The sequence below is a fragment of the Leuciscus leuciscus genome, assembly GCF_965113295.1.
Source record: "Leuciscus leuciscus genome assembly, chromosome: 8".
In the NCBI taxonomy this organism is placed as follows: Eukaryota; Metazoa; Chordata; class Actinopteri; order Cypriniformes; family Leuciscidae; genus Leuciscus; species Leuciscus leuciscus.
In genome coordinates, this window is record NC_138732.1 from 20,422,221 (window position 1) to 20,450,220 (window position 28,000).

At 37.5% G+C, this 28,000-nt stretch overlaps 2 protein-coding genes and 1 long non-coding RNA gene across 6 annotated transcripts; 2 read left to right on the top strand and 1 right to left on the bottom strand.

Moving 5' to 3' along the window:
- Positions 1 to 333: 333 nt before the first annotated feature.
- Positions 334 to 9,339, top strand: mospd1 (motile sperm domain containing 1). Of its 4 annotated transcripts, XM_082178047.1 has the most exons (7): positions 593 to 1,894; positions 2,356 to 2,439; positions 5,739 to 6,018; positions 6,109 to 6,184; positions 6,271 to 6,503; positions 8,638 to 8,799; positions 8,878 to 9,339. In XM_082178047.1, exons 3-7 carry the CDS (start codon positions 5,865 to 5,867, stop codon positions 8,907 to 8,909), a joined length of 657 nt encoding a protein of 218 aa, XP_082034173.1. In that variant the 5' UTR covers positions 593 to 1,894; positions 2,356 to 2,439; positions 5,739 to 5,864; the 3' UTR covers positions 8,910 to 9,339. The 4 variants fall into 4 exon arrangements, with proteins under 4 accessions (XP_082034174.1, XP_082034175.1, XP_082034173.1 ...); XM_082178048.1 differs by lacking the exons at positions 593 to 1,894; positions 2,356 to 2,439 and adding an exon at positions 334 to 554; XM_082178049.1 differs by lacking the exons at positions 593 to 1,894; positions 2,356 to 2,439 and adding an exon at positions 334 to 546.
- Positions 9,340 to 11,482: 2,143 nt separating this feature from the next.
- pabir2 (PABIR family member 2) lies at positions 11,483 to 24,399 on the bottom strand. Its single transcript, XM_082177916.1, has 10 exons — positions 23,500 to 24,399; positions 21,991 to 22,066; positions 21,851 to 21,904; positions 21,468 to 21,511; positions 21,178 to 21,232; positions 20,506 to 20,607; positions 20,299 to 20,384; positions 20,137 to 20,198; positions 19,955 to 20,051; positions 11,483 to 13,250 (listed from the first exon to the last, which is right to left on the bottom strand). The coding sequence occupies exons 1-10, from the start codon at positions 23,622 to 23,624 to the stop codon at positions 13,115 to 13,117; spliced, it is 837 nt and encodes a 278-aa protein (XP_082034042.1). The 5' UTR covers positions 23,625 to 24,399; the 3' UTR covers positions 11,483 to 13,114.
- A 1,322-nt stretch (positions 24,400 to 25,721) lies between these two features.
- On the top strand, positions 25,722 to 27,998 carry LOC309505267. The gene is made up of 2 exons (XR_014208380.1): positions 25,722 to 26,158; positions 27,401 to 27,998. It is a non-coding gene; the product is annotated as an uncharacterized lncRNA (long non-coding RNA).
- The last annotated feature ends 2 nt before the right edge of the window (positions 27,999 to 28,000 follow it).

Genomic DNA, 28,000 nt, shown 5'->3' on the forward strand with positions numbered 1-28,000 from the left:
CGCTGGAGCGGACGGAGCTCGAGCGGGTGGACAGGGATGTGTCATTTGTGTAATCTGTAATCTAGTTTTTGCCTTTGAAAGGGCATTACTGCTATTCTATTGTGTGTTTATAAGTTTTAAGTGAACATGTTAAATCTGTCAGTGTCATTTTTGTCTCATAAAAAGGGCAACCCCCTCCTCGCCTGATCTCGTCTAGCTGTCTTGGTGGGGGTGGGGGGAGTAGCTTGGGTTCCGTGTGATTTTTATAATAATTGTGCCTCCCCCTGACCATCTAGAAATCCATCCTTGCCCGCTTTCCCCTCCTCTTGTTTATCTCCTTTGAGAGACCACAGGCAAGCGCCATTAATACACCAAACCGCCCTAGACCGTGACAACGAACGGCGGCACAGAAGCGAGAGGAAAAGCAGCGTTGTCAGGCACTGGCTCCTCCTAAATCGCGCTCCTCGGTTTCCGTGGAGCCTCGCTACACATGCCATTTGATTTTGTGAATGTGAGAAAGGGAAGGAGGCTAGGCAATCCTGTTCACCATAATCACAGACACTGAACGTGCGGCGGTAACGTTACCTCATACATTTACAGGCATTTGCGGTGTTCACGAAGATGGTATTACTCTGCACTATAATGTGTTTTAATCTCTGCAGGGAATAATCTGTGAACAAGTGTCGATGATACAGTACCTTATGATCGTTCAGCCGCATTTTTACATAACTACAATTCAGTAGCTTGCTCAGGGTGAGAAACGTGCCATTGGAGAGATCTATCACTAACATAATATCCCCTATTGTAGAGGACATTCCGCTGTATTGTGCACGGTTTCTGTTTGTTATATTCGTATCCTGATTCACAACAAGGACATATTTTTAATGTGAAACTGTCACTGTTGTTCGTTCATTAAATGCAGCCAATGTCCCCAGAGAGGGGCTTTAGAAAGGTCGTCCTATTCTTCTTCCTGTTTTCATTTCTCTGTAGTCTGATATACTGTTAATGCAAAAAAAAAGAAAAGAAAAAAAAAATCTTCAAATGTTCTCAGCGTGCAAGCGGTCACAAATGTTTTGATTATGGGTTATGCCCTATATATATTTTAACAGTCTATGGTTGTCCTTGTGCCCTAAGAAGGCGGTGTTGTCGTCTGAATGAGCATTCATTTTAAAGGGCGTGTGGGTTTCTTTAGAATTTTTTATTTTTTATTTTTTTTTACTTTAATAAACTAAAGAGACTCATAAATGCTGTATGTTGTGTTGCCAAATGCCAAGATCAATACACTCTGTGGGTATTAAAAAATCGCCGAAACTGAAATTGTTAATGGCGGTTTTCAAATTTCATTAGATTTTTTGTGTGTGTAACGAAATGCTTCATTTGAGCTTTGCCAAACCTTAAAGGTACAGTTCACCCCCCAAAAATAATAATTGTCACACAAAATGAGATGCTATTCAGAAGAATGACAGCTTTAGTTGCCATTCAGTTATATTGAAAAACGATGCAATGAAAGGGAAGGGTGACTGGGTCATTCTTCTCAACATCTCTTTTAGTGTTCTGCTGGAGATAGGAAGACACCGAACGAGTAACGTTACGTGAGCTAATGATAGAATTTTTATTTTATGGTGAACTGTCCCTTTAAGACTTTTCGCAACGGGTAAACGGTAACCCAGAGAGTAGTAGCTTTATAAGCATAAAACGACCGACAAACTTCATTTATCTTCCGAATTACTGAGAAAAACTCCACAAATAACAGAGAGTACATTTGTGAAACTCTAAATGACGTCATAGAAGACGTTGGCGGAATTCCTGAAGCCCTCCAGTATCCCAGCATTCAATGCGCCCTTGCAGCGTATTGTTGACAAAGAAAAAGGAAACGGGGTGGGATTTGAAATAAATATCGGTAAACGGGAGTGAGGTAAACATGTTTTTTTTATTATTGTTTTCGGTGTATTTACTCTTTCAATAGCTACATTAAACAACGTAAAATTAAACACTCTGCCATCTCGATGTTGCAATATTGTTATGCTAGCATGATTGTAGGTTAACCATACCAGCAATACGTAAACATCCAATGAACAATACTGAATATTATGTCTTACTTTACGTTAAATTACTTTAGCCAGTAACAACTTGCAAACCGAACCTCTTTTTAAGTGCTTAAACTATGGAAGAATTTAAATGGCAGAGTTTGCTAATCATTTTTAGGCAGATACTCTAAAGTTACACCTTTTTTGCATTTAGTTTAACATTAGACATGCAAATGTATTGTAGTTAAGAAATATTTTACATCACATTTGAGGTCGGAAATCTACGCTTTAATGTACAGGTTTAATAAAATATGAATGTCCTGTTACATATAAATATCTCTGCTAATAGTCAGCAAAACTCAATAGCCTTCAAGAGGACAAAAGGTCTGTCACGTCGTTATCCGATCTCCTGGAGACATTCTGTAAGCAAGACGTAAGTCATTTGATGGGGATTTTAATATTATACTGAAGACATTTAAAGAGGGTTTTTTAAGCATTTAGTAGGGCAGTATTTTTCTTACGTGTCATATGGGTGTATTTATTTCCATATTAGTAAAACCAAAGTCCATAGTCTTTGGTAAAGCCCAGACATTGTATCTGCCAGCTGTCATGCTGTGTCATTGACCTCATTAGTATGATGTTAGTCGGTTAAATTTGACGTTATTTACTTATTGCTATAGATCGTATTGCGAAATCCTTGAGTTTCAGACGAATTCAGTAAACATGGTCACATGACTAGCCACGTGGAGGCGGGACCTTGTTTTTGTACAGATATCTTGGCCATCATCCATTAGTCTTTTATTACATTGACACTATTATCAGATTATATTGACACATGACTTTCAGTTTCGTTTGGCCTTAATTTTATTTAATCAATTCATGTTTGCGTTTACTTCACTTTTCTGAAGCATCCCTTGATTATTCTCATGCCACAAATAAGTCTGAGAGAAAAAGTTGTTACCATTAGACTTATTCATGTAATCTGTAATTTATTTATACCTCCTGTTGCTGTAGTTTTCATCTTATTTTGTTTTTATTATTGCTCAGCACTGTACTAAGGTTTTTTATTGTACAAAAATGTCCTTCAAATCAAATATTGACATTTACTAATATAACTATGAAATACAAAGGCCTAACAATATGATATATTATTAACACGTGACACATTGAATAGGAAAATGTATCATTTTGGTAAATGCATATGAAATTTCTGATCATTAAAATAGCAGCTGATAATCCACTGTAAAAAAAATGTGCGATTTCACCCTGTAGTCTTGGTTTTGTTTATGGTTTTCGGCATGAGTGACAGATGAATCTGTGCCAGAATACCTTTTCATTTTGATAGAATGTGCAGCTTTTGACATCAAGGCTGATATAGGATGTGTTTTCTCCTCTTGAAAGTTGATTTTGTTATCTTAGCTATGCAGTATGCACAATTACGTAGTTAGTTATGGTTAATTATCTAGCCATCCACATCTTTATCAGAACAGACCTGGTTCATTTTTGGGTCACAATCCACCATTCAGTCCTGGTCAAAAGTCTGGGTCAGTTTCAGTTAGAATTTTTTTATTTTTTTAAAGAAGGCTCTTCTGCTCACAAAGGCTGCATGCATTTATTTGATCAAAAATACAGTAAAAACAGTTAGGCTATAGTGTGAAATATTATTACCATTTTATTTACTGTTTTCTATTTTAAAATGTAATTTATTCTTTTGATGACAAAGAATCACTGTTGAAAACAGTTATTTTTGTGGAAACCTTGATGCATTTTTGTCAGGATTCTTTGATGAATAGAAAGTTCAAAAGAACATTAAAGTTTAAAATAAATATTTTTTAACATTATAAATGTCTTTACTGTCACTTTTGATCAATTTAAAGCTTCTTTCACACTGACCCCGACATCGTTTCATTAATCATATCATCAGCACATGGGAAAGTGCTGAGTACTAGTCAGCTAAAACACTATAATTCTTGGTTACCTCCAAAGAAAGACGTGCAGCCATCGTCGCTTTGTATCAAAATGACCTCACATGCAAGGAAATTGCTGCAAAGGATATTGCACCTGAAAGAATAATTTTAACAGTTCATCAAGAACTTCAAGGAGAGAGGCTCAACTGCAGTGAAGAAGGCTTCAAGATGTCCATGAGTGTCCAGGAAGTGCCAGGACCGTCTCCTCCTGAGGAATCGGCTACAGAATCGTGTCACCACCACCAGTGCAGAACTTGCTCAATATTTAGGCTACAGCAAGTGGGTGGAAGTGCACAGTGAGCCCAAGACTTTTGGACAATGGCCTGGTGTCAAGAAGGGCAGAAGGGAAGCCACTTCTCTTCAAGAAAAACATCAAAGACAGGCTGAAATGCTGCCGGATGTGCAAGGATTGAACAGCAGAAGACTGGTGCAAAGTTATTTTGTTTGATGAAGCCCCCTTCTGACTGTTTGGGACATCTGGAAAATCTATTGTTTGGAGATGAAAAGGTGAACGCCTTGAATCAGTTGAAGCATCTTGAGACCATCCATGGGTGGGGTTGCTTTTCATCCAAGGATGGCTCTCTCAATTCTGCCCTAAAACACTGCCATGAATAAAGAATGGTATCAAAACATCCTGCAAGAGCAACTTCTGCCAACGATCCAGGAGCAATTTGGTGATGATCTGTGCATTTTCCAGCATGATGGCGCACCATGTCACAAGGCAAGTGTGATAATAAAGTGGTTTGGAGATTCTTTACATTGAAATTTTGGATCCTTGGCCAGACAACTCCCCGGATCTTAATCCCATAGAGAACCTGTGGTCAGTCCTCAAAAGGCGAGTGGACAAGCAGAAGTCTTGTGATCAACTCCGAGCACTACTAAAGGCCTGTTCACACCAAGGATGATAACTATAACGATAAAGATGTGATCCTAAATATAAAAGAATAGCAGTGTTCACACCACAACTATAACGATAACAGCACAGAGCCAATCAGAATCCATCTTGCTTTAAAGAGCTCAAGCATTTAATGCAGCAGATGACAAAACTGCAGCGTGCTTAGAATAAACAACGATATCGTGCGTTGTTGTAGACCAGGGGTGTCCAATCCTGCTCCTGGAGGTCCACTGCCCTGTAAAGTTCAGCTCCAACCCCAATTTAACCTGAACAAGCTAATCAAGGTCTTTCTAGGCATACTAGAAACTTCCAGGCAAGTTGGAGCTAAACTCTGCAGGACAGTTTGGACGCCCCTGTTGTGGACGCTAATATAGTTACAGTTATAGTTATCATTCTAGGTGTGAACAGGCCTATATTCAAGAATGGATCGCCATCAGTCAGGATTTGACCTAGAATCTGATATCCAGCATGCCAGAGCGCATTGCAGAGGTTATGAAGAGGAAGGGTCAAGGCTGTAAATATTGACACTTTGCATTTTCTGAATGTTTTTGCCAAATAAAAGCCTTTTGAACTTATGAAATGCGTATTGTTTTCCACTATACCCTAGAAACGTGCAAAAAATCTACAAATACTGAAGTAGCAACTTTGCAAAACGTAAAATTTGTCACTGCCAAAACTTTTGGCCACAGCTTAACAGAGTCAGTGATTTAAGCCTTTCAATTCACACTGACTGTGAGTTTTTGTGGGGTTTTTTTTCCATATTCTTTTTTCTTATTATTATGACATGCTTTGTTATTTATATTCAAATGAATTGTAATCCTGCCTTCTACTGCTGTTCATGATGAAATGGCCCAATTTCTATCATTTCAGAGGTGAACGTCATGCTGCCAAAGAGCTGAACTGGCTTCATTTAGAACTGGATCTCTGCACCGTTACAGCCCGGAGAGGGAGTGGGAATACGATAAAGGGAGGAGGAAGTGAGCTCAGCTTGAGCCAATGCAGAAGCAGAGTCGGCAGCCTGACCTAGTGGAGGGAAGCCTTCCAGTGTTTGTGTTCCCCACTGAGCTGGTGTTCTACGCAGATGAGCAGGCTTCACATAAGCAGGTGCTCACCCTCTACAACCCTTATGAGTTTGCTCTTAAATTCAAAGGTGAGTCGTACATTTGCGTCGGTAGTACCCACGAGAACCTTCCTTAGTGTGCTGTGGTGGTTCCTTCCTCACCGCTTGTTGTTTCATCAGTTCTGTGCACAGCTCCAAACAAGTATGCCGTGGTGGATGCCACTGGTGCTGTTAAACCGCAATGTTGCGTGGATATGTAAGTTTCCGAGTCTTACACTAAAGATTTTAACTGATTTCACTGAGCCTTTCACAACCATTCATTTCTTGATTTTCACCAAACAGCGTGATCCGCCATAGGGACGTGCGGGCCTGTCATTACGGTGTGATTGATAAGTTCCGGCTGCAGGTGTCTGAGCAGAGTCAAAGGAAGGCTCTGGGCAGGAAGGAAGTAATGGCCACTCTGCTGCCCTCCGCCGCTCAAGAGCAGCCCCAGGTCCGGCCCCAGGAGGAGGAGTGCAGGATGAAGGAGCAGCTTGCCGACAGAGTGTTCTTTGAGCAGACTGCATTCCAGACAGGTGCATTTTACAGTCGACATGAATTCACGTACTTAACACACATCCCTGGTTCTTACTGTGAATGATTCATAGGCGCTTGTATTTCCGAAGAAAAAGGCAATGTGGAATGCGACCTTCCCCGTCTTTTAAGCTCTCTCAATTATTTAAAAATCATACCCTTCCAGCAACCATTTTTTCCAAATCCAAGCAATTCACTAATGCTGGGGCCACACCAAAAGATATTTAAAATCGTATAAGATTTTCAAAATGTGAGAGACCACAAACACAAAATGTAACAGTTTTGCTCCTATAGTGTGTGGTGTGCTGCGATGTGAAGAAGACAACACACCACACACGTGCACATTTTCAACCAACGACTGTGAAAACGGGAAATCTCGCAAAATCTCTCGAGACTTCAGAATAAACTGTTTAGTACGATAGGCAGGAAGAAATTGCTATGATAGTGTTTGGAATGCTTTTGACTGAACATTGCCACAAATCGACAAGCTGATCCTCCATCTCTGATGTCCATGTCCATTTTACTCTGTGCTGCACCATGACTGCGGTTGTTATGCTTCCTTCTTCTGTCAGCTCGCTTTCTGATTGGGTATCGTTTCATTCCACCTGACAATCAACAGTTCCCCCCACACAACAGGATTTCTGATCGTAAATATTCAACATGTTGAATATTTACAATTCGAGATCGGGGCGGCTCCGAAGTTCTTCCGAGCAGGTTCGGTCACTCTTAACACACCTCACACCACATTTTTTGTTCACACCTCACACCAGTACTTTGTTTAGGCTTGGTTTGTAGGGAATTACAAACCTGCGTACATATATTTAAACGCACATAACTATAGAACCAATTCAGATCACTTGGACATGGCTGTGTATAAGAGGTAAAAACGATATAAATACTGTTCGTTTTCTCACACAAACCGCTCGTTTCGTGTCTTAGGCCATCAATGTGTACTTACGATGGGGAATTGGTTAATTTGGACGACGGGGAATTGTTTAATTTGGACTCTGTGCATGCTCTTTGAGACAGTGACCATCGACCTGCATTATATGGCTGACAGACAAGAACGGTTTGACCCAAAAATATCAAAATTGAAACTACTGCAGAAAAAAAGACACCTACATCTTGGATGCCCTTTTTGAACATACCAAAAATTAATTTCAAAGTGAACTATCCCTTTAATGCGCATGTGAACGCCGTCAGCGTTTCTCACAGGTTCGCGTTTAAAGTCTATGTAGAGAGAATGGTGTCGTCTTAGCGGCCCCTAATTTAATAACAAATGATTGTTGCGACGGAAGCGAATCAATCATAACTAACCTTAGCTGGAAAATAACTTTACTAAAGAACCGCTATAAAGCCAAAACAAATCTCTGTTACCATAAATTATACGTTTATCTCTGTAAAGCTGCTTTGAAACAATCTACATTGTTAAAAGCGCTATATAAATGAAGATGACTTGACTTGACTTGACAAGAAAATCTGTAGAAACATCAAGATAAAAAGAACTTCATTTAGGATTGTCGGAAGGGGAGAAATCGGCCCGAATATCATGTGGTGTGGCCCCAGCATTAGAATGAAATCATGTCCTAGGTTATTTTTTCACAGTTGAGTATCATGTTTCAGTCAAAGGCGCATCACAATATGAAAGTAAAATGGGTTGTTGGAATTCAAATTTTTACTTGCACCGCCAACATTTTCACTGGGCCCACAAAAAAAAAAAGGAAAATGATTATTAACTAATTATATTCCTTCAGAAATGTTTTTTTCTCATAAAATACAAGTTTCAATTTATTTATTTATTTTTTCATATTTTTTGAGCAGTGGGTTTTTATATTTGCTAAACTTTTTTCATTAAATGGTAAGTTTTTACATCTTTTTTCTTTTTTTGGTTTCAAAATAATTTTCTTATAAAATAATTGCAGCTGTAATATAACTCACACTTTTGCTTGAAAACAGTAACACACAATGCAAAACACCGATTGGCCAGCGGGCCTTACTAGTCAGTTTTAATGTAAAGCTCTAGCGGTTAACTACATTTCCCACTGGGTGGCGTCAGAGAGATGTATTATATTTTATTGTTTGATGGTTTTCTTTCATTTTATGACCGTCTGCTTCTTCCTTCTTGTATTGGCACAGAGAGCCGTACAGCATCTGGAGGTCCCAGCCTCCTTACTGTCCTTTTAGGCCTGGTGTGTATGGCAGCCCTTATGCTCCCAACTCTGGGAGAACAGGAATCCACAGTGCCTGTCTACCTCCACTTAAGTGTTAACAAGAAACTCGTAGCTGCTTATGTTTTAGGTGAGTCGTAAAAATGCATCATATTCCCAGTTTGATTGTATTCTGCACATTTTCATGGTACTTTCCTGTGTCGCACAGGTCTTCTTACAATGGTTATTCTGCGCACTTGAAGTGCTCTTGGAAACAATCTTGCCGAAAGGAACTATTAAGATGATGAGGAGAGGAGATATGGACATTAACAGCCAGGAGGGTTGTGAGGATGGAGGGAGTACGTCTGAGAAACTCCCTATAAACAGGAACTAACTTCTTAAATGATCGTTACAAACACAATGAAGACGCAAAGATCCATGGGCAAGGGGAGGGGAGCGTTCTGTGTTTACAGGCCCAACACTGACTGAGCTGGCATTAGGTCCGGCTAACTATTATGTTAAGTGGGAGGGGGTGTAGAGGAACGTGAATACATGAAATTAAATGTGTTGTTATAAGTCATATTCAGTGTCTGTGGATTTCTGTTGTTTATTTCAAGAGTGAAAATGTTATGGTGTTTGTCCACTGCTTACCTTATACCACATAAATAAAGAAAATTGATTTTTAAAGCCATTTACTTGAAAGTTTCATTCAAAAGTATTATTACTAACATCAATTATTCTCTATTTTCGGAATCATAGTTCTTGTAGCTTAAGAAGCAAAATGCAACATTGCAGTGAAAATGTTTGTTTAGAAATAAGCTGATTGATAACATGGGTGAAATAGAGCATTTACTTCTCCGGAAAACTGACTTGTCTTCCAACTAATTTAGTGTAATGTTTGGACTGTAGAGGAAACAGGATTAGATACTCAGTAGGCAGGTAGTAATGCAATGTTTTACTTTGGGCAGTTATTGCAAAACAGTTTGAAGAACAAGATAGAACATGAATTCCTCTTTGGACCATTTTCACATTATCAGTGACTCTTATCAGAAACCATCTTAGAAACCCTTTTACAGCAGTTTTAACTTGTTTCTATAATTTAATCCCACTGTACTATAATGCAAGACATGGCGATGTATACTACCATTCAAAAGTGAATTTTGTTATTTTATTTAGCAAGGAAGCATCAAAAAGAAAACAGAGAAATAAGGACAGACAGACAGATACAGTAAATGTTATATATATATATATAGTAGACAGCCACATGAAAACAACACACAAGATTAGATTATTGTTCACGTAAAGTTATATTACCAGTTGTTTTACAGGTCCGTCTGTGTATGTCTTACAGTGAATATCTGGCCACAGTAGACAGTAAATTGAACAAGATTTTTTTAAACAGTGCAGCTGAATACTGAATTTCAAGCTGAATAATACAAAATCGAGGTGACAGCAGGCGAACAAATATGAGAGAACGGTGAAGTTCAGATGTGGCTCTAAAATACTCACGGTTTTAAGCAGTGGTTGAGAATTGATTTTCATTGATATAGCCATAAGAGCCTCCGCAACTTGAAGCTGCTTTAGACGAGTTTTCTCAAGATTGTCAATCTGAGTCTGCAGAGTCTCTGGAAGTCATAGTCATTACACACACATTAACAAACAACAGTGTATCAGCAATATAAAATACAATGCATCTGCTACATAAAATAGCTCAAATAATAATAAAACTGTAACTTAGACTAATATACAGCAAAAAAAGTTATTTTGTCTAAACATGAATTCACTACATATCCAACATGTTAGTATTAACGCAAGTTAATTTAATCTATATTCTCTGAAAACCATGTAGGATATTAGTTATCTTTCAAAAAAAATCTTCTTAGCTATATATATATATATAATAAAACTGATTAAAAATATATATTTTTGCAGTGTACAAAATGCAATGCTATCAGAGCAGTGAACACTGGATAGTAGAGATGTGACAGAAGTATAAGCCCCATTTGAATATGAATAATCAAAAGTTTTTATTACATATCTGTTCAACATGTTACCAAACTTAAAAGGCACTTTTATTAAATATTATATGCATACCCAACCAATAAAAGCCGTCACATAAGTGGATTTTGTAACTGCTTTTCTCAGAACTAACTTACCTTTTCTGTGCCATTTTTGCGATTATTTTTAGTTAACTGGTTACAATTCTTAGTGGATTTATGAAGTCGGTTTGCTTCAAGTTCACCGTTAGAAAGTGTAAAAATACCTTCAGTCTTAACTTGAAATACATATAGTTTTAGAATGAAAAACCTAAAAAATACCCAGTTTCTATTTCAAATAAATGTTCTTCTGAACTATTTTATTCACCAAAAAAAAAAAAAATAGTTTTCACAAAAATGCAGCACAATTATTTTTAGCACTAAATCAGCATGATTTCTGAAGGATCATGTGACACTGAAGACTGGAGGATTGATGCCGAATATTCAGCTTTGATACAGGAATAATCTATTACAATAGAAAATAGTTATTTAAATTGTAATACTTCGCAATTACTGTTCTTACTGTATTTGATCAAATAAAAGCAGAACACTTTCAGAAACATTAGGGATAGTTGAAAATTATAAAGTTACTTGTGGAAATGCATCAGCACAGTCTGAGAAAAAGGGTCCATTGTCATGGTCAAGCAGAACATTTCATTAGGGATGAAAATTAAGGGTACCGAAGAATAAAGAACCATACCAGTTAACACCTCTGTTGTGACAATTGTGTTTTTAAAGACAAGAACCACACAGACAAAACACTGAACAAGTTTGATATCACGAGACAAGGCAATAAAACAGCTGGACAAATAATTTATTTCTGGGATCTGAAAGTCTCTGATATGATGGGAACAAGAATTGTTTAGGAAGAGTAGAGAACTACACTCACAACAGCTCTCAGGTCCTCCTCAGAGTTCACATGCACAGGCTTTAAAAGTACTGTACAAGTCGACAGGACAGAGTAAAATCATTAAATAAAGAATTCGACACGTCCACAGGACAAAAACAAACCAAAGCAAACTAGAAATACATTTCACCCATTACTACAGGACAGAATCTGGATCTACATGACCCACTTTTTGTTTGCAAAGACATTCAGAAAAAGATTTAAACTGCAGTTTCACCTTTTCTTATGTGAAAAAAACAAAACCCTTTCAATCCACTTGAATGAAAAATATTTTACAATCACTTTCTTGCACACAAAAATTAAATTTATGATACATTATCTCATGCTTGAGGAAATAAAGCATTCTTTCAATGAAATTTAGAAAAAAAACATTTACAAAAAGAAAATACTATTTCCTAAAGTAACTAAAACCCCAAATGAATAACTTCTACAGTTGTACAATTTCTCTTATATACAAATTTAATGGCACACCATTTCAGTATCAGTAGATTACATTAAAAAAAATTAATTCCACAAATGACTCTCGATGGGGAGGATTTCATCTTTGTGCACTTCTGCTTAACTATTAAACTGCCGAATGGGTCACTGTTAATAGCCTCTGAAAATGCTGGGAAAAAAACAAAAAATTATTCTCCTCCAAATGCTTCCATTTGCTTGATTACAAGTCACTCAACCCAGCCTGGATGTTTTCCTCCATTCTCTGAAAGCTGCGAAAATTAAGTTGCACGCACATATTTAGGTTGAGAAACAGGCATTTTAGTTTCTCTAGTGTTCAAATCAAGGATTTAGTGGTTACTAACAGATGCAATATTAAATCCCTTCTGCATTAGTTGTGTACAGCAACCATAAACCATTTTAACAGAGAACGAAGTGCCAAGCTCTTTGAAAAATACATTTCCTCCACCTATTTGAAAAATTAAATATGCAGATTCAGAACAAAGCCCAAAATGATATTCCGCCCCTTTAAAGTGCAGTTGCACCGCTATTAAAACTCCAGAAGAGGCGGCTGTCAGTTTGCCGGTCAAGCATTTTGCCTCTGCACATTTTGCCACAAATCTTATGTACATACTTACATACAAATAAAACAAGAGCCAAAAAATAAATTAAATTCTCACACACAATACCTGCTGGCAAGCTAAGATTGTAAATCAAAGAACGCGCCTGTAGTTCTTTTTACAGCGGTTTTCTTTTCAAAAGCCTTATCAAAAAGATAATTGCCAAATTGAGGGACCAAAAAAAGAAAGAATCCAAGATCCTCCTCCGTGACGTTGTTCGCTTTGATGCAGATCTATACACCACGTCTCACATCCATTTATAGCAGCTGATGCAAAAAGCATCCACAGTCTCTCCATGCCCTTAGGGTCTGTCCCATACCGAATACACTCCTGGGCCAGTTTCCTTTAAATGTAACAGGACAGTTCAGGAAAAGAACAGAAGCCATGTTGGGAAGGCATTGAAAAATAAAGAATGAGTGGAAGAAAAGCAGCCCCAATCCTTCTCTGATGTCGGTGACTCTCGGCGGATCACTTGGGGGAAAGGTCCTGAAGGGGTGTGCGGGGAGAGTTACTGGAGGAGGGCGACACTCCTTCCATCTTCGCGGGCGAATCCGAGGAGGAGCCCACGCTACTGAGACTCCCATCCAGAAGATCAGGAGACAGACTGGTGGAGAAACACAGATATGGAGCGTGTTACAGACGGCCCATTATTCCGAGCTGGAATCCATTCACAACATTTACAATCAAGCGGCACAAAAACAAATACTTTTACTATTAATTGTATACCAGACACTTCTGTGCAAAGTTTCCCATTTAAGCCACAATAATATTTGTGAATAGACTGAGCAGAAAACGAAGACTAACCGTAACGTCTGAAATTACTCCTGTGAGAATGTTAAAGAACATTGATTTTAGCACTGATGGGGTTAACAGTAATTGACAGTAATTTCAATATATAATTTAAATGGAGAATTAGCAATAGAAACAATACCATGCAGCCGTAATACTATTTTACAATATTTTAAAGGGTTAGTTTCAGAATGAAAATTCTGTCAGTAATTACTCGCCCTCATGTTGTTCCAACCCAGTAAGACTTTCGTTCATCTTCGGAACACAAATTAAGATATTTGATGAAATCCATAGGCTTCTATGGGATCGAAACTTGCCAGCCCTGAAAAGTTAGTAAAGACATCGTTATAATAGTCCAAGTGACTACAGTGGCTCAACCACAAGTTTATCAAGTGACGAGAATACTTTGTGCGCAAAACCCCCCCAAAATAATGACTATTCAACTTAATTTTCTTCTGTGTGGGCCTGAGTGAATTCACGTAGTGTAACAGCGCAGCGCTTCTGTGTTGTACGTCACCACTTAGGCTCACGCATAACACACACATGACCGGCGTCGGCCAATAGTGAGCCTACGTGGTGACGTACAACACAGAAGCGCTGCTACACTACGTGAATTCACTCAGGCCCACACAGAAGAAAATTAGTTGAATAAAGTTGTTATTTTTGCGCACAAAAAAGTATTCTCGTCGCTTGATAAACTTGTGGTTGAGCCACTGTAGTCACTTGGACTATTTTAACAATGTCTTTACTAACTTTTCTGGGCCGGCAAGTTTCGATCCCATAGAAGCCTATGGAGCAGTGAGCCAGCTCTCACATTTAATCAAATACCTTAATTTGTATTCCGAAGATGAACGAAAGAACGAAAGATGAAAAATTCACAATTTTTGGGTGAATTAACCCTTTAAGTAAATTCAAGTGTTAAAGAAATGAAACTAATGAAAGCTGAGTATTCTCTTTAGCTTGTCATTTAGTTAACATAGTAAACGCTAGTCTTGTCACAACACTGGAAGTTCTAACTGATACAAAACCTCAAAATAAGAATCTTCAATACCACTGGGAAAATGTGCAAATGTGAACTGGTATAGTTAGTAGCCAAAATAATGAGGAACAAAGAAACATTACAAGCAATAAACAAAGAATGCTTTCAGTATTTAAGAAAATGTTCCATTCAAGAGCCGTGACTGATTTTTTAAATTTTTTTTTAGCTTTACTGTTTTGATTATTACTGATGACACAGACAGCGGGAGATCTAATAAGCTGCATTCACACGAATGCACAGATGTCTTTTGAAATACAAGATGTCTTTGTCCCGTCTAATCCCTTAAGAGATAACTGACTGTTTACATTAATTTCAAGTCATAAAAGCATGAGATGAAAGTACATTTAACTACTTGGAGTCGCACAGCCGCATGCACGAGCACTTTTCACGAAGTACACGTGAGCCTTTGAAATTGAAAGCAGCCTTTTGTCAATGAGTTTCATATTTTTAATATATAACCCCACTGCATTCCAAACGACAAATTATGCTTTCATAGAGCATTTGTAACGAGAGGACCGGTGGGCGAGACATCTGCAGTTAAAAACGAAGCTCAGAATAGATTATAAAATTCTCAGAATCGATCAAGAATCATTGGAGAGAGAATCGCGATGCAAACTTTCTCCCAACCCTAACTAGTACCAGTTGCTTTTACAAATGCAAGTTAAACACACATGCAGGATGGAGTTAAAAGCATTTACTGTGAACCAAGCCACTATGAGACACTGAAAACACTGGATCATGAGTGTGCTGCGCTCTGAAATACGCAGCGCAACGGACAATATACTTCAGTGAATTGACACCGCAGTGTACATTTCAATTGAAGGAGAGAAGAAAGAGCTAGAAAGCGAAGATGGTATTGTTGCATCCATACTTCTTAACTAGTAATGAATCCAAATATACTACTAGGGCTGTGCGATATAGCAAATATAGTAAAAATATATATAATGTTTCATATCGTTCGGAATAACCTTTTTAATAACCTTTAAGACAAGTAGAAAAGCTTGAATTTAAACCACAGTTTTTTTTTTATTTATCCACATTAAGGCAAACAACAAATTATATAAATTTTAGCAGTCAAAAATAAAATGTACACAAATATCTTTGTCTTATTTTAAGATATAGTAAGTGTTAAAGAAACACTTGAACTTAAAATGTTACAATGTGTGCAATGCAAAAGTGTAAACGTAGAATCAAGGCAAACTTTGAGGTAGCTCAACATCTGTAATAAGTAGGGGTGTAACGGTTCACAAAATTCACGGTTCGGGGCGATACAACACAGTGGTGTGACTGTAGAATGCCCCAAACAATCAGAAACATAACACCAGACATTTGCAGTATTTTTCCTTTAACTGAAAATAACGGCGCGACGCATTATAGGCTACTCCCGCGCTTCAGTCTGTAGCAGAAAAGCATAGGCTGACAAACACACGAAAACGGGCAGAAATGTTTGCGTGCTATCAAGGTGTAATTTACAAGTTGTATTTTCGTGAATATGTATCTTAAAGGTCCCGTATTATGCCCCTTTTCACAAGATGTAAAATAAGTCTCTGATGTCCCCAGAGTGTGTATGTTTTAGTATGTGCCCTTTAACCCTCAAACCGTAATCTGGACAAATGTGGGCAAAATCATTTGTATTAATTTTTTAAAAATACTTTCCTTAATCTGAGCGGTACAAGACTTGCCAACTTTTCCTAAGTTTGCCACCTGAACACACAAAAAAAAATTTGACTCGATTCAAGAATGTTAAGTGGGTGAAAAAAAAAAACTCCTTAATCTCGCTTTTGTGGACAAAAATGGGCACCCATAGGAATGAATGGGAAAAACTGTAATTCAGAGCGTTTTTTTTTTTTTTTGTCAAAAAAAAATCAATAGATCCAACACAATGCATATCATACATACACACAAATGAAGGGGTGATCCTGTACAACAATCTCATTGTGGCAAACACTCACACTCACACACACACACACACACAAAAACACACACAAACACACAGACACACACACAAAGAAAGCATTCAATGAGCCAATAACAGAGCCGTTTTTTTTTTTTTTTTTTATAAAAAGTCACTCACACATATAAAAACAAAGAATTGAATGAGCCAATGACTGAATTTGTATTTTATTTTCTAAAATCACCTGTGCACACGCACACACATGCGCACAAGTGCATGAACACATTATAACTATGATTATTGTTTGTTCTTACCTGTTTATTCTTACTTAACACTTACTTTTTTGAGTTATTGTTGTTAATTCTTACCTGTTTGGTACCAATTCGTTTTTTGAGTTATTGAAATTTGATGTTTTTGTGTAAAATAAATGATAAATGATCAACTACTTTGTATTTTCCTTATAGCATCATATTTGATGGGTCATATTTGTCTAAGCATATTTTGGTATCTTTGTACAGTCTCACCTAACAAAGATATATATTATATATATTATTACAATTTTAACTTGTGATAAAGTCAAAAACTTGGTGGTTAAATTCATAATAACAGTGTTTTATAGAGTTATAGAGCCTACATGCAGCCCTTTAGTAGAGCCATCTAGTGGCTATTGATATTATTTATTTTTAATTTATTTTTTGTTAATTTTATACCAACATAAGACACCAGATGTCACCAAAGTAATTTATTCTTTTCAGTTTTGTACCAATACATTTTTTTTATATTTTTAAATTTGATGTTTTTTGTTTAAAATAAACAATAAATGATCTACTACTTATTTGTCATATTTGGTCATATTTGTCTAAGCATATTTTGCATTTTTGTATTGTCTCACCTAACACAGATATATATATATTTTTTAAATTACAGTTTTAACTTGTGATAAAGTCAAAAACTTACATTTATTATAACAGTTTTATAGAGTTCAGCCTATATGCAGCCATTGAGTACTAAAGCCATATTTACTATTGAAATAATTGATATTATTGCTTTTTTTGTAAATTTTATACCAACATAAGACACCAGATGTCACCAAAGTCACCACATTTTTTAAGTTTTAGCTATCTGAATTGAATGAAATGATGTTTTTGACTGAAGTTAAAGAAATATTAAATATAACATAAAAATAAGCATATTTTAAATAGAAAATATGGTATTATTAATTTAAATAAATTCAAAAATACCCCAAAAATAAAAAAAAACACCATAAATGGATAGTTTTTATTTTATCGAAGATAGTGATATAACATTTATTTTAAAAAAATTGTTGGATCACACCTGAGACCTCCGTGCCCACATTTGTCCACAATTACGGAATTAAGGGCTGTAATGTGAATACGGTTTGAGGGTTAAATGCAAATAAGCTGCTGCTGGACGACCCAGGGGGCGGAGCTTCATGAGCTCGCGCTCAGTCTCTCAGGACAATTTCATCTCACGGAATGATGATAATATCAGAAACTCTCAGTAACGGTGTTCATTTCGAGTCGGACAATAATGCCTACAGAGTCAGAGTGCTGTATAGAGATGGAACAGGTATAGATTAGTAGTTTAATTACGGTTATTAAAACGTATTTGTCAATCTGCTTGTATGTATCCATTATTTATTAATGGCCTACAAGTCTGCTGTTTCGGATCAGGTCCGAATGATGATCAAACATATACTGATGAGTTTAATAAAGTTTATTGTACATCACACAAAAGATGAAGCATCAGTTTTACTTCAGAAAATCACCATAAGAGCTGAGTAAACAAAGTAAGTTATAAGAAGTGCGCAAGTACATAAACGAATTTCGGTAGAGTTGAGGGAGCATTCCTGTGGGCGGAGGTTAGTCAAAAAACTGTTCTAGTGATGTCATTAAAGGAAGTAGAGGGATGTAGTCCAAACGAGCCGTTCGATGTAGGCGACTTCTGTTAAATAAAATATCTCACTTGGCATTGAACTTTGAGCTTTATAATTTTACAGATATTATTTATGCTCTAACAGCAACATTACACACTAACTAAAGTTTGAAACATGGGATCACGAAGAACGGGACCTTTAATATTTACTTGTAAATATTGATACACAACTCTGACTTTATTTTTGATTACTACCAAATTGAAAGGAGCAAGAAAACCTCGCTCATTTAAGAACGTGCATTTATTGCATGGAGAGAGCAAGAACAATGCAAGCGTTTAAAATGCATTTAGTTAAGTTGAAACCTTGCCCTCTTTGGCTTGTTGTTAATGCTGTTAAACAATGTACGAGGCAAACTGTCTGCTTAAATAACAGCGCAATAAGAATGCCCTGTTCAGCCATTAACATAGGACACGTTTTTGTGATTAAACCACGAGTCGCACTTAAGTGCAGGTCTAGAGACGCCGTTTTTAAAAGTTATTTTAACTTGAGTGCCGCGTTTTAGAAAGCAATAGCCTACTCTGCAAAAGGTTCGAGATGAGCGCAACAGTCAATCACTAACCTAACCGTACGTCTAGGTTGACGTTTAAATTCAAAACGATGGAAAAGTAGTGCAATGGAATGAAAAACACATTCTGTGTGGCATTTAAATTACAATTAAATGTAGAAACATTGCTATAGTAACATTAGGCTTCAATCGTTTCCCAATTATCACTGGACGGAAGAAGTGAAAATGTTAGCATTTCATTTAAAGTGAAAATAAGGTAAAATTATCGATCTTTTTATTATCTTATCTATCCATCTATTGTAATAGTGTACTGAGTGCACAGTTACAGTGTTTACTTTTTATTCACATATTCATATATTTTTTAAACAATTACTTTATTTGTGAAAAATACTGTAATAGGATTGCAGATTCAAGATGTCATCTAAAGTATAAGCATGTTTATTTTAAAGATTTGTTTTCCAATTTTACACACACGACCACCCCACTCTAAGATATCGTCAATCCAAAAAAACAATATCGGTCGACCACTAGTTACTGTCAGTCGATACAAATCGAGCATAAATATGGTAGTCAATCCAGAAACTTTGCAATGTGTTAGCAGCATACATTTCTTAAAATAAAGTATACAGAGCGAAGATTACTGCATTTTAACCACTGAAGCTGTCAATGATGTGCAATGAATCTCATATTGACAGTGTTTATACTTTGTTGGTTAAAATAAAGGATTCAAGCATGCAGAACTTGCACTGGACAAACTTTGCAGTTTTGAGAGGATTCTGATAAACATCTGACTGGCCACTGCGTTCACACTCAACATGTCTGTAATTGACTGCAAAGCTCAATGCTGCAAAAACACGTAAATAGAAACCTTTGACACTCTTCAGATCGCTTGCACAAATACTCACGGGAGAGTTTAAGCAGCGAGCTATTAGCTGGTACCGATACCGCAGAACAGCGTCATATTACATGATCACATAAATCTTTGGCAGGACAAAGGATTCATTTTGGCGGCCGCTTAAATACTTTCAATACAGGAAAAACCCTGGTTCACAACCTAACATCCAAATACACAATCGTTATATAAAGATACTCAATTAAAATAAAATCCAACTGAGCGAACTCACCAAGTGTTAAGTTCAGGCAAGTGGGACACCTCTGTGGACAGCATGTTGGTGGTTCCCTGAAAGAGTCTCTTGGGTTGGCTTTCTGTCTCCATTTCACCTGAGCATACAGAGAAAGTGAGGTTTATAGGTTTCCCACCAAGTTTAATGACATAAAAGCAAATGTGTTGTGAACGCTCCCTTACCTTTGCGTTTGAGGTTGCCCATAATGCTGGGCCTGATGCAGTTGATCGGGCTCTGACTCCTCCTGCCGGGCAAACTTTTTGATGAGTGATATCAGCTACTCGGCTTTAATTATTCTATAATATTATGCCTAACATCAGCGGGTTGACTGAAGCAGAACGCACCTGAAGCGGCGTGTTGGGCTGGGAACAGGGCTGGGCGTCAGACCGTTACTGCTCACCAGAATTTGAAGAGATGGAGAGAAACACTGCTGCTCAGAGAGAGAGAGAGAGAGAGGTAAGAAACGCTGCTGCTCAGAGAGAGAGAGGTAAATTAAAGCATAATGCCTTGAATTAAAACACTAGCATCTTTTAGAAGAAAATAAATGATACCTTCTTTCCAATCCCTCTGGTGGGTGAAGGAGCAGGAGACACAGGCACAAAATCAATCCTCTTTGGAGATGACGATGAAGATTTCTCAAGATCATTATCGCTCTTTTGAATCAAAACAATATAAATCACTTAGTACACTTACACAACATGACAGTATTACTGCAAATTAACCACTTCGTTACTAATGCAGTGTTGGAGTTTTATACTACCAATCCAGTCTGATCTTGAGAGACCGGTGGCCCTGTTGACTCCATGAGCTTTTCTCTAGCATGCTTCCATTTTCCCTTCCACAGTCCCATCAACAAGGGAAAGAGGAAGTGTAGCAACATTGCTACTGCATGCATATTATCTGTATAACGCGGTCTCAATTTTTCAGCAAAATTGTTATAACTGTGCGTAGATTCACGTTTAACCTAAATTATGTACTTTGCTTTTTTACTTTGTATTGTTATACACACACTGACTGCTTAATGACTGCTGAAAATTCAGTTTTGCTATCACAGGAATTAATTACATTTGAAAAAATGTAAATAAGAGTTAAAAATATTACTTTTTTAATTAAATGCAGCCTTGGTGCAGAGACTTTTTTTTTTTAAGTTAAAGAAAAAATTTTTACCCAGCCCAAACTTTGGAAGGGTAGTGTATTTTTTTAATAAAAAAAATAAAACTTACCAGACTAAGACTCTCCTCCCAAGATTGGCTCATCTGCATGGCTGCCTGCACCTCTCTAGATAAATCGACATTATAAAGGAAAATAAATACAGAGGAAGGAATGAGGAGAGACGTCACTAAACACTGACGATTTTCCCTCCAACCAATGAGCAGAGCGAGCAGTTTAATAAAACTCTTATTTGATTGTACACAGGATCATGAATGTTATGAACACTACAGAAATAGACAAAACCTGCAGTCAACAACTGATAAACCAATGCCTTGGGGGTTCAGCAGATGTGAGCTCTTACCGTTCATGGGCAGTTTCACGGTTCATCACATCAACACCCTCTTCCTACAAACAAGAAAGCATATAAGAAACCTCATATGAGGAAATATCACCAACTGTGACTATCTACAATATCACTGACACTTTACTAAATCTCACTTCTACTAAATATCACTGTTACTTTCTACACATCTATAAAGCTATGTTGGAGTGCAGTACTACCAACCAGTCTAATTCAGAAAGACTGGTGGTTTGCAAAAACTCAAATCTAATTTTAGCATGTGCTTTAAGACACACACTCCCATATGCACACATAAAAGTGGTGGGTCTGACATGCTATTAAGATCATAGACTATGAAATATGTTCAAGTCATATTTCATGGAATGTTGACGCAAACTTTGTACCTGTTTGATTCTCTGTAGTCTTGTGCTAGGAACACGTACTGGCGAAGATGGAACCTAAAAAGCATAAAACATCCAATACGCAAATTGCATTAAACAAAACATTAATTCACATTCACAGCATTCTGAACCTTGCTACGTACCACATTAGGTCGAACAACAGTTGTACTGTTTCTTCTGCTGCGGAGAACCTCTCTCTGGAACACCTGTGAAGCATCACTGGAGAAAGAGAGAGAACTTTAAACTTTTCATGTACTAAAAAAAAAGTTACATTTAAGTCACAATGAAATTGAAGTAATGAAAGAGCTTTTCTTCCATATTGTAATGTACTTCAGGGTAATATCAAGAAAATGTAGGGCAGAGACTTGGTTCTATGCATCAGTTGTTGACTGGATTGAGATGCGAGCACTGCACTCAAATAGATGCAGATGAATGCGGGGGGCGGAGTTTTAGACGCACTAAATGATTGGAGGAGTCCTACATAGGTCACCAGAAAAAAATTCTGTTGTTTCTCTGGAAGGTCTAATTATGACACTGGAAATGTTTTAACCTTGTAATGTTTGATCAAAGTCAGCATGAAAAGGAAATTGCATCCTTTCTTCCCCATTAAGACACATCCGAGTGAAACAAGTTTCTCAAACAAGAAAATAAAAGTAGGGTGGGACATTTTGTCCATTGGGAATTGATTGGATCGTTGTGGTTTGTTATTGCGGTGATGTCATGCGAGCGACAGGTTGTCCTCGTGCCAGTAAAAACGTCATTGGAGAAGACGCTGCAAGAGGAAGAAGTTATTTCGGATTAGGATGACGAGGGCACATTAATAATTATTAAAAATAATAGTAAATCTGCAATATTCTATAAATTAAAAACAAAATTGGTCCATTTTGATTTCATGTCACGCACAGATGAATTGCTAAGATCTAAAATAAGCATTTATATAGACTGTAAATGTATTTCATGCCAACTTTAACACTAATCGCAATACTAATGTGTGAGTTTTATACCACCAACACAGTCTTCTCTTTAGAGACTGGCAGCCCTGATGACTCAAAGCATGTTCATCTAGCATGGATGCATGTCTTTACTCTATACCAGTGAGAGAGCACACACAACAGCCATGCATGGCATCTCTCAAAAGCATTATGCATTTCAATCTGGAAATTATACGGTGCCGACATTTCTTAAAAATGGGGTATATTTACTCCATTAAAAAAGGGTAAGCAACTCTTTGTGAGAATAACTTTTACTTTGTGTATATGTATAATTATGTTTATATGTGAAGCCAAATGAGAATTTTCACACTGGTGGACAAAGTTCTAACTAACCTAACTGTGTGGGAACTTACCCATAATGCCCCAAAATCATGTGCATCTTTGTTCACAAACCCATCTTAAGCTGGAAGTAGTGGTTTCCAGCAACCAGGTTTCAAAAACCAGCTTGACCACTTTAAACTGGCATGGCCAGTTTGGACTAATTAAAAACCAGTCTGCGACTAGCTTAAGCTGGATCTTTCAGCATGGTCAAGTAGGCAGGTCAACCCTCACCAGGTTGAGAGAAACTTCCGAAATGTTCATAAGGTCCAGATGAATATAACATACCAACATAAGACAGTAACTGCTATAAACACAACGAGAAATGCAATCAATCCTCACCTTAGGCCGTTTATCATGGGTTCGCTGTTAGATCGTCTCAAGTGGCCATCACTCTGAACAAGTGACGATGAGATGTCCAGGTCCAGCTCCATCTTCTCTTGCGACATGGTTCCTTGATTGTTCATCGTTATTGTCCTTGTACGTATGCCACAAAAAAGCACATAGGTTGCAAAGCTACATCGTTGAAACGGACAAAGCAGATCAAGGCCTCAGCTTACTATGTGCATTTTATAGCCAATTTAGAAAGATTGGGGTTTGTGTCGTTGTTAGGGTCAATGTAGATCTCGATCAATGTCTAAGGAAATGATCCGTGGGTTTCTGCAAACCAACATTCTGCTTGTTCGACGTGCACCGAGTATCTTCCAAGAAAACTCTCCACGTTCTGGTGCAAACTTGTAGATCCAGCGGCTGGTTAGCTGCGAGCTAATGTGAAAGGGGTTTGGCCCATGCACACTATTCCTGTGCTGTTAGCTTAGCTTGATGGCGGACAAGAACCAATCTAAACAGCTCCAGTCAAGTTTTGGAGTGCATGTGGAAAGGATGATGAGAAAGCAACATTTAAAGCAGGAAAGCATGAAGGTTAAGTCATTAAACAGTGAGCGCAATAATACCAAAAGTTGAATGCACAACAGTGTTCAGCTGGCCATCATCACGTTGCTAACTAGCTTGCTGTCCGTGATGGGTTGCTGGGCAAACGCATGTAAATCACTAGACAAGCGCGCGGCTCCTCTCTGACAACTTCTGTTTGACAATTTGGCGTGTCAGCATCTAGTTGAATAAGTTTGTAACTTAGTTGCGTCAATCATAGGTTAGCATGCTGTTTATCTATTTTCTGGACGCTGCAGTGTACCCACAGCTCAGATAAGAGTCCCGCCCCTTCTGTTCCTACCGGACTGACCGACGGCATCGTGAACCAATCCGAAACTTGATGGCTACCGGCGTGCCTTTTTGAATGGCAACCGTTCAGGTAAACAGCCAATGAAATCACATTTCCTGGAGACGTTTCCCTGCGCACGCCGTTGAACGCATGCGCAGTCTCTTTGTTGCTTTAAAAAATACTCTTTTTTAAATTAAGAGAGATACTTTAGATTTTGTGAAATACTTATATATCACAGTTTAACATTAGGAATATGTTACATATTGGATATTTGAAATGTACAATTCTATAGTAAATATGCTATTAACTGCAGTGTATAAAGTTTACTAAGTTACTTTCAGCTTGTCAGCCAAATTATGTTTACTATAGGCTATAGCTAGAATGCTTCAAAATAGCCTTTGGCTTTCTAAAATAATAAATTGCAGTGACTTGACGCCTCAACCATACTTGCCTCAGTATGATTTACACCAGTGCATCACTGTTGGCCTTGGTGTATTGTTTGTGTACCCCTACTACCAAAATAGCCATTACTACCAACATCGTTTCTCCTTTGTAGTGGATTTCTCCGAGATTTTATGCTTCTGAGAAAAATAGTTACTTATACTTTCTTGAATGTCATCAAAATACAGAAAATAAACAAGAGAATACACTTTTACCCCTGGTTTCACAGACAAGGTTTAAGCTAATCCCAGACTAAAATGCATGTTTGAGCTGTTTTGTCTGAAAGCAACTTGCACTGACATATCTTAAGATTTGTCAGTGCCATTGTTTTGTCTCAAGGTGCTCACCAGAATAATTTTTTCTAATGCACATTAATAAAAGCTACTTAAATGCCCTAATTTAACAATGGCCTGATCATGACTTAATCTAAACCCTGTCTGTGAAGCCAGGCCTTAATCTTACCCACAAATATAGTACAGATGAAATAACATGGAGTTGTCAAGAAAAAAATCCTAAAAAATAATTTCCTTTAATTTAAGATAAAGGTAAAGACAAAGGACATTAAGTTTTACCAAGGTTTTACTTTATTCTTTTCTACGTGACTTAGACTTTGACTTCTGTCAAAACATGTCCTACACATTACACTTCACCGTGTGACGACACACTCTCTCCACCCTAAATCCAATTTGGCATAAAATAGCTTTACACAGAACACACCAGGAATGAGCAACACCAGAGTCACATGTTTCTTTACAGCTCACTGCAAGGCCTTTGTCTGGCAGCAGACAATGTTTCTTTTCTCTTCTTTTAATAAGAGACACAAGATTTTCAGCCAGGCGACTGCAAGGTCATTACGCAGGTCAGGTGATGGTAACTTCAGCTGACTTTTGTAGAAATAAATCACCTCTGTTAAAATAATAAAACGATTAGGAAGAGAGTTATTTGTTTTAAGGTTTAGAATAATCAAGAGCTTACAGAACAAATAAGCAGGAAGGAGACAATAATGGTTGATTAAGCCAGTACAAAACGTTTAATGGAAACAATTACGAGGTTGAATTATAAGATTATATGGGTTTTATTAGAATATACTCCATTAAAACCAGAAACTTTGTTTGTTGAGAGAACAAGTTGGCTGCTCCAAAAGGCATGACAACATCCTGAGGGGATATAGTGTGCTGCCTAAGTAGTAAACGTGCCACGACACTGCAGTTGCACTCCTCCTCCGTTACTCTACGGGGGATGTTGTACAGCTCACGCTCCCACAAAGCTTTGCAGGAGACCGTACAATGAAATTTGGTGCGTTTTTTTTACATTTCGGCGCCATTTTCGATTGGACCCGAGGTAAGTTTGGATTTTTGGGGGAATTATTTTTCAGGATTTTTTCCTCCTCGTTCTCACGCTGTCAAGTTGTGTGCTGTTCATTAATTTCTGAGGCGTCTGACCTTCCTAAAGAGACGGGGGTGTTTAACGCGCCTGTTGGCGTTGAGTCGCCTTCACTACTTTTGAGCCTTTGTTTGAAAACGCTGCTGTAGTTGTGCGCGCGCGGAGAAAAGCTTCCCACTTTAATGTCACTTTGTTTAGTACACGATCATAATCTGAAAGTTGTTTCATTTTGACGCGTGTCAATGAAAAGTTCGACTTTTTATCGGTCGTTTGTATTTAACTCGAATTTCTCAATATAGCTTTATAACCAACATCCTCTTTTATTATTAGTACGAAGTTGCCTATTTAGGGAACCTGTGCGAATCGGAAGATGAGGAAACACCCCACGGTGTGTTGATATACATTTTCGAAGGTGGCTGGCAACTAAACGAAATATATTTTGTACTTTTTAATTGTTTGATTCCGCTCACTTCAACATGGGGCTATTTCTGTTGTTTTACACAATTGTAAAAGTGCTGAGTAGGCAGTAGTGAACTACACCCTGTATGTGGCATCCAGCTGAATGTGCGTGTCTGGAGCTTTTCTTACAACCCCAGCATGGCCTGTAGCTACAAAATATTAAATACATTTTTTAATATATAGAATAATATGTTCATGTTATATTATTATTTTTACTTGCCTTAAATATGCTGATGATTCAGTTTAAGCATGTAAATGTATTCAGCTTGTTTTTTTAATGTAGGCAACAATTGATTTAAAAGTTTTCTATAAATCCTTTTTCCTTTCTTTTTAATGTACATGTACATAATGTATATTTTATTTTAAGAACAAGGCAGGCCCCTGCACACCAGACCGTGACATGCAGTATTGAGGATATGTCTGGTCATGTCTGCCTGGCAAGGGCTCTTATTTTTGTACTTTATTAGTTGCTAATCAACAACTATGTATACTAACAGCAGCTCTTAAAATGATAATTTCCTATCATTTAAATACAGATTATCCATATTAATACGCAACTGAAAGAAACTCTAAAATACTTTATTATCTGGTATGCATTTGCAGGTTGTATTTTCAAATGTATCGTGGTGTATCTCTCTTTTTTTGTAATTACCAAACGCAAAAATACTATTTTGAATTTATTTTCAAAGAACATTGTATATAAACTTGAGGCCTATTTTACCACCCTTTTTCCTCTCTCAGAACCACCAGGTGGCGCTCCCTCTTAATGACATTTGGAACCATCGATAACACCAATATTTCCATAGTTATAATATTCCATAATTATACAGACATATGTATGATAACTGATAGGTGAACATTTAATTCTAAAAATATATCTTAATATTAGTGTTTCATGAAATGCAAGAATTGGAAGTTGCTTTTAGAAATAACATGGTCATCACTGGTTAATTACCGGAATAGCAAGTTGAACCCACACTGAGAGGAAGAGAATGAACATGTCAAATGCTCTGACTGTCACAACACTAGCGGTACGTTATGTTTTTTTTTGGTGATCATCAAGAGCTGCTAGAGGACTGTTTCTCTGTGTTCCACCCTCCACCCAGCGCAAGAGACCAGCAGAATGTACTATAGCAGCACATAAATACTGGAGGTGAATGTGGTGTTATCCAGTATTACTGTTCTGCTTTAGTAAGACCTGTCAGCACTTACAGACTCCAAAGAGCCACAGCAGATCCTTGCCCGAGAGCTCAACATACCCATGCATTTATGTGATGGAAAAACACTGCATGTCTGTACTGTAGATGATCAATGCTGTTAAATAAAATAAATACATTTCCT

Coding starts and splice junctions, on each gene's coding strand:
- mospd1 (XM_082178048.1), top strand. CDS start 5,865: ATGCAGAAGCAGAGTCGGCAGCCTGACCTAGTGGAGGGAAGCCTTCCA. Junction 6,185..6,270: donor CCGCAATGTTGCGTGGATAT/GTAAGTTTCCGA, acceptor TTCACCAAACAG/CGTGATCCGCCATAGGGACG. Junction 6,504..8,637: donor GCAGACTGCATTCCAGACAG/GTGCATTTTACA, acceptor GTATTGGCACAG/AGAGCCGTACAGCATCTGGA.
- pabir2 (XM_082177916.1), bottom strand. CDS start 23,624: ATGAACAATCAAGGAACCATGTCGCAAGAGAAGATGGAGCTGGACCTG. Junction 21,233..21,467: donor CGTGAAACTGCCCATGAACG/GTAAGAGCTCAC, acceptor CGATTTATCTAG/AGAGGTGCAGGCAGCCATGC. Junction 20,199..20,298: donor AGCCCAACACGCCGCTTCAG/GTGCGTTCTGCT, acceptor TTTGCCCGGCAG/GAGGAGTCAGAGCCCGATCA.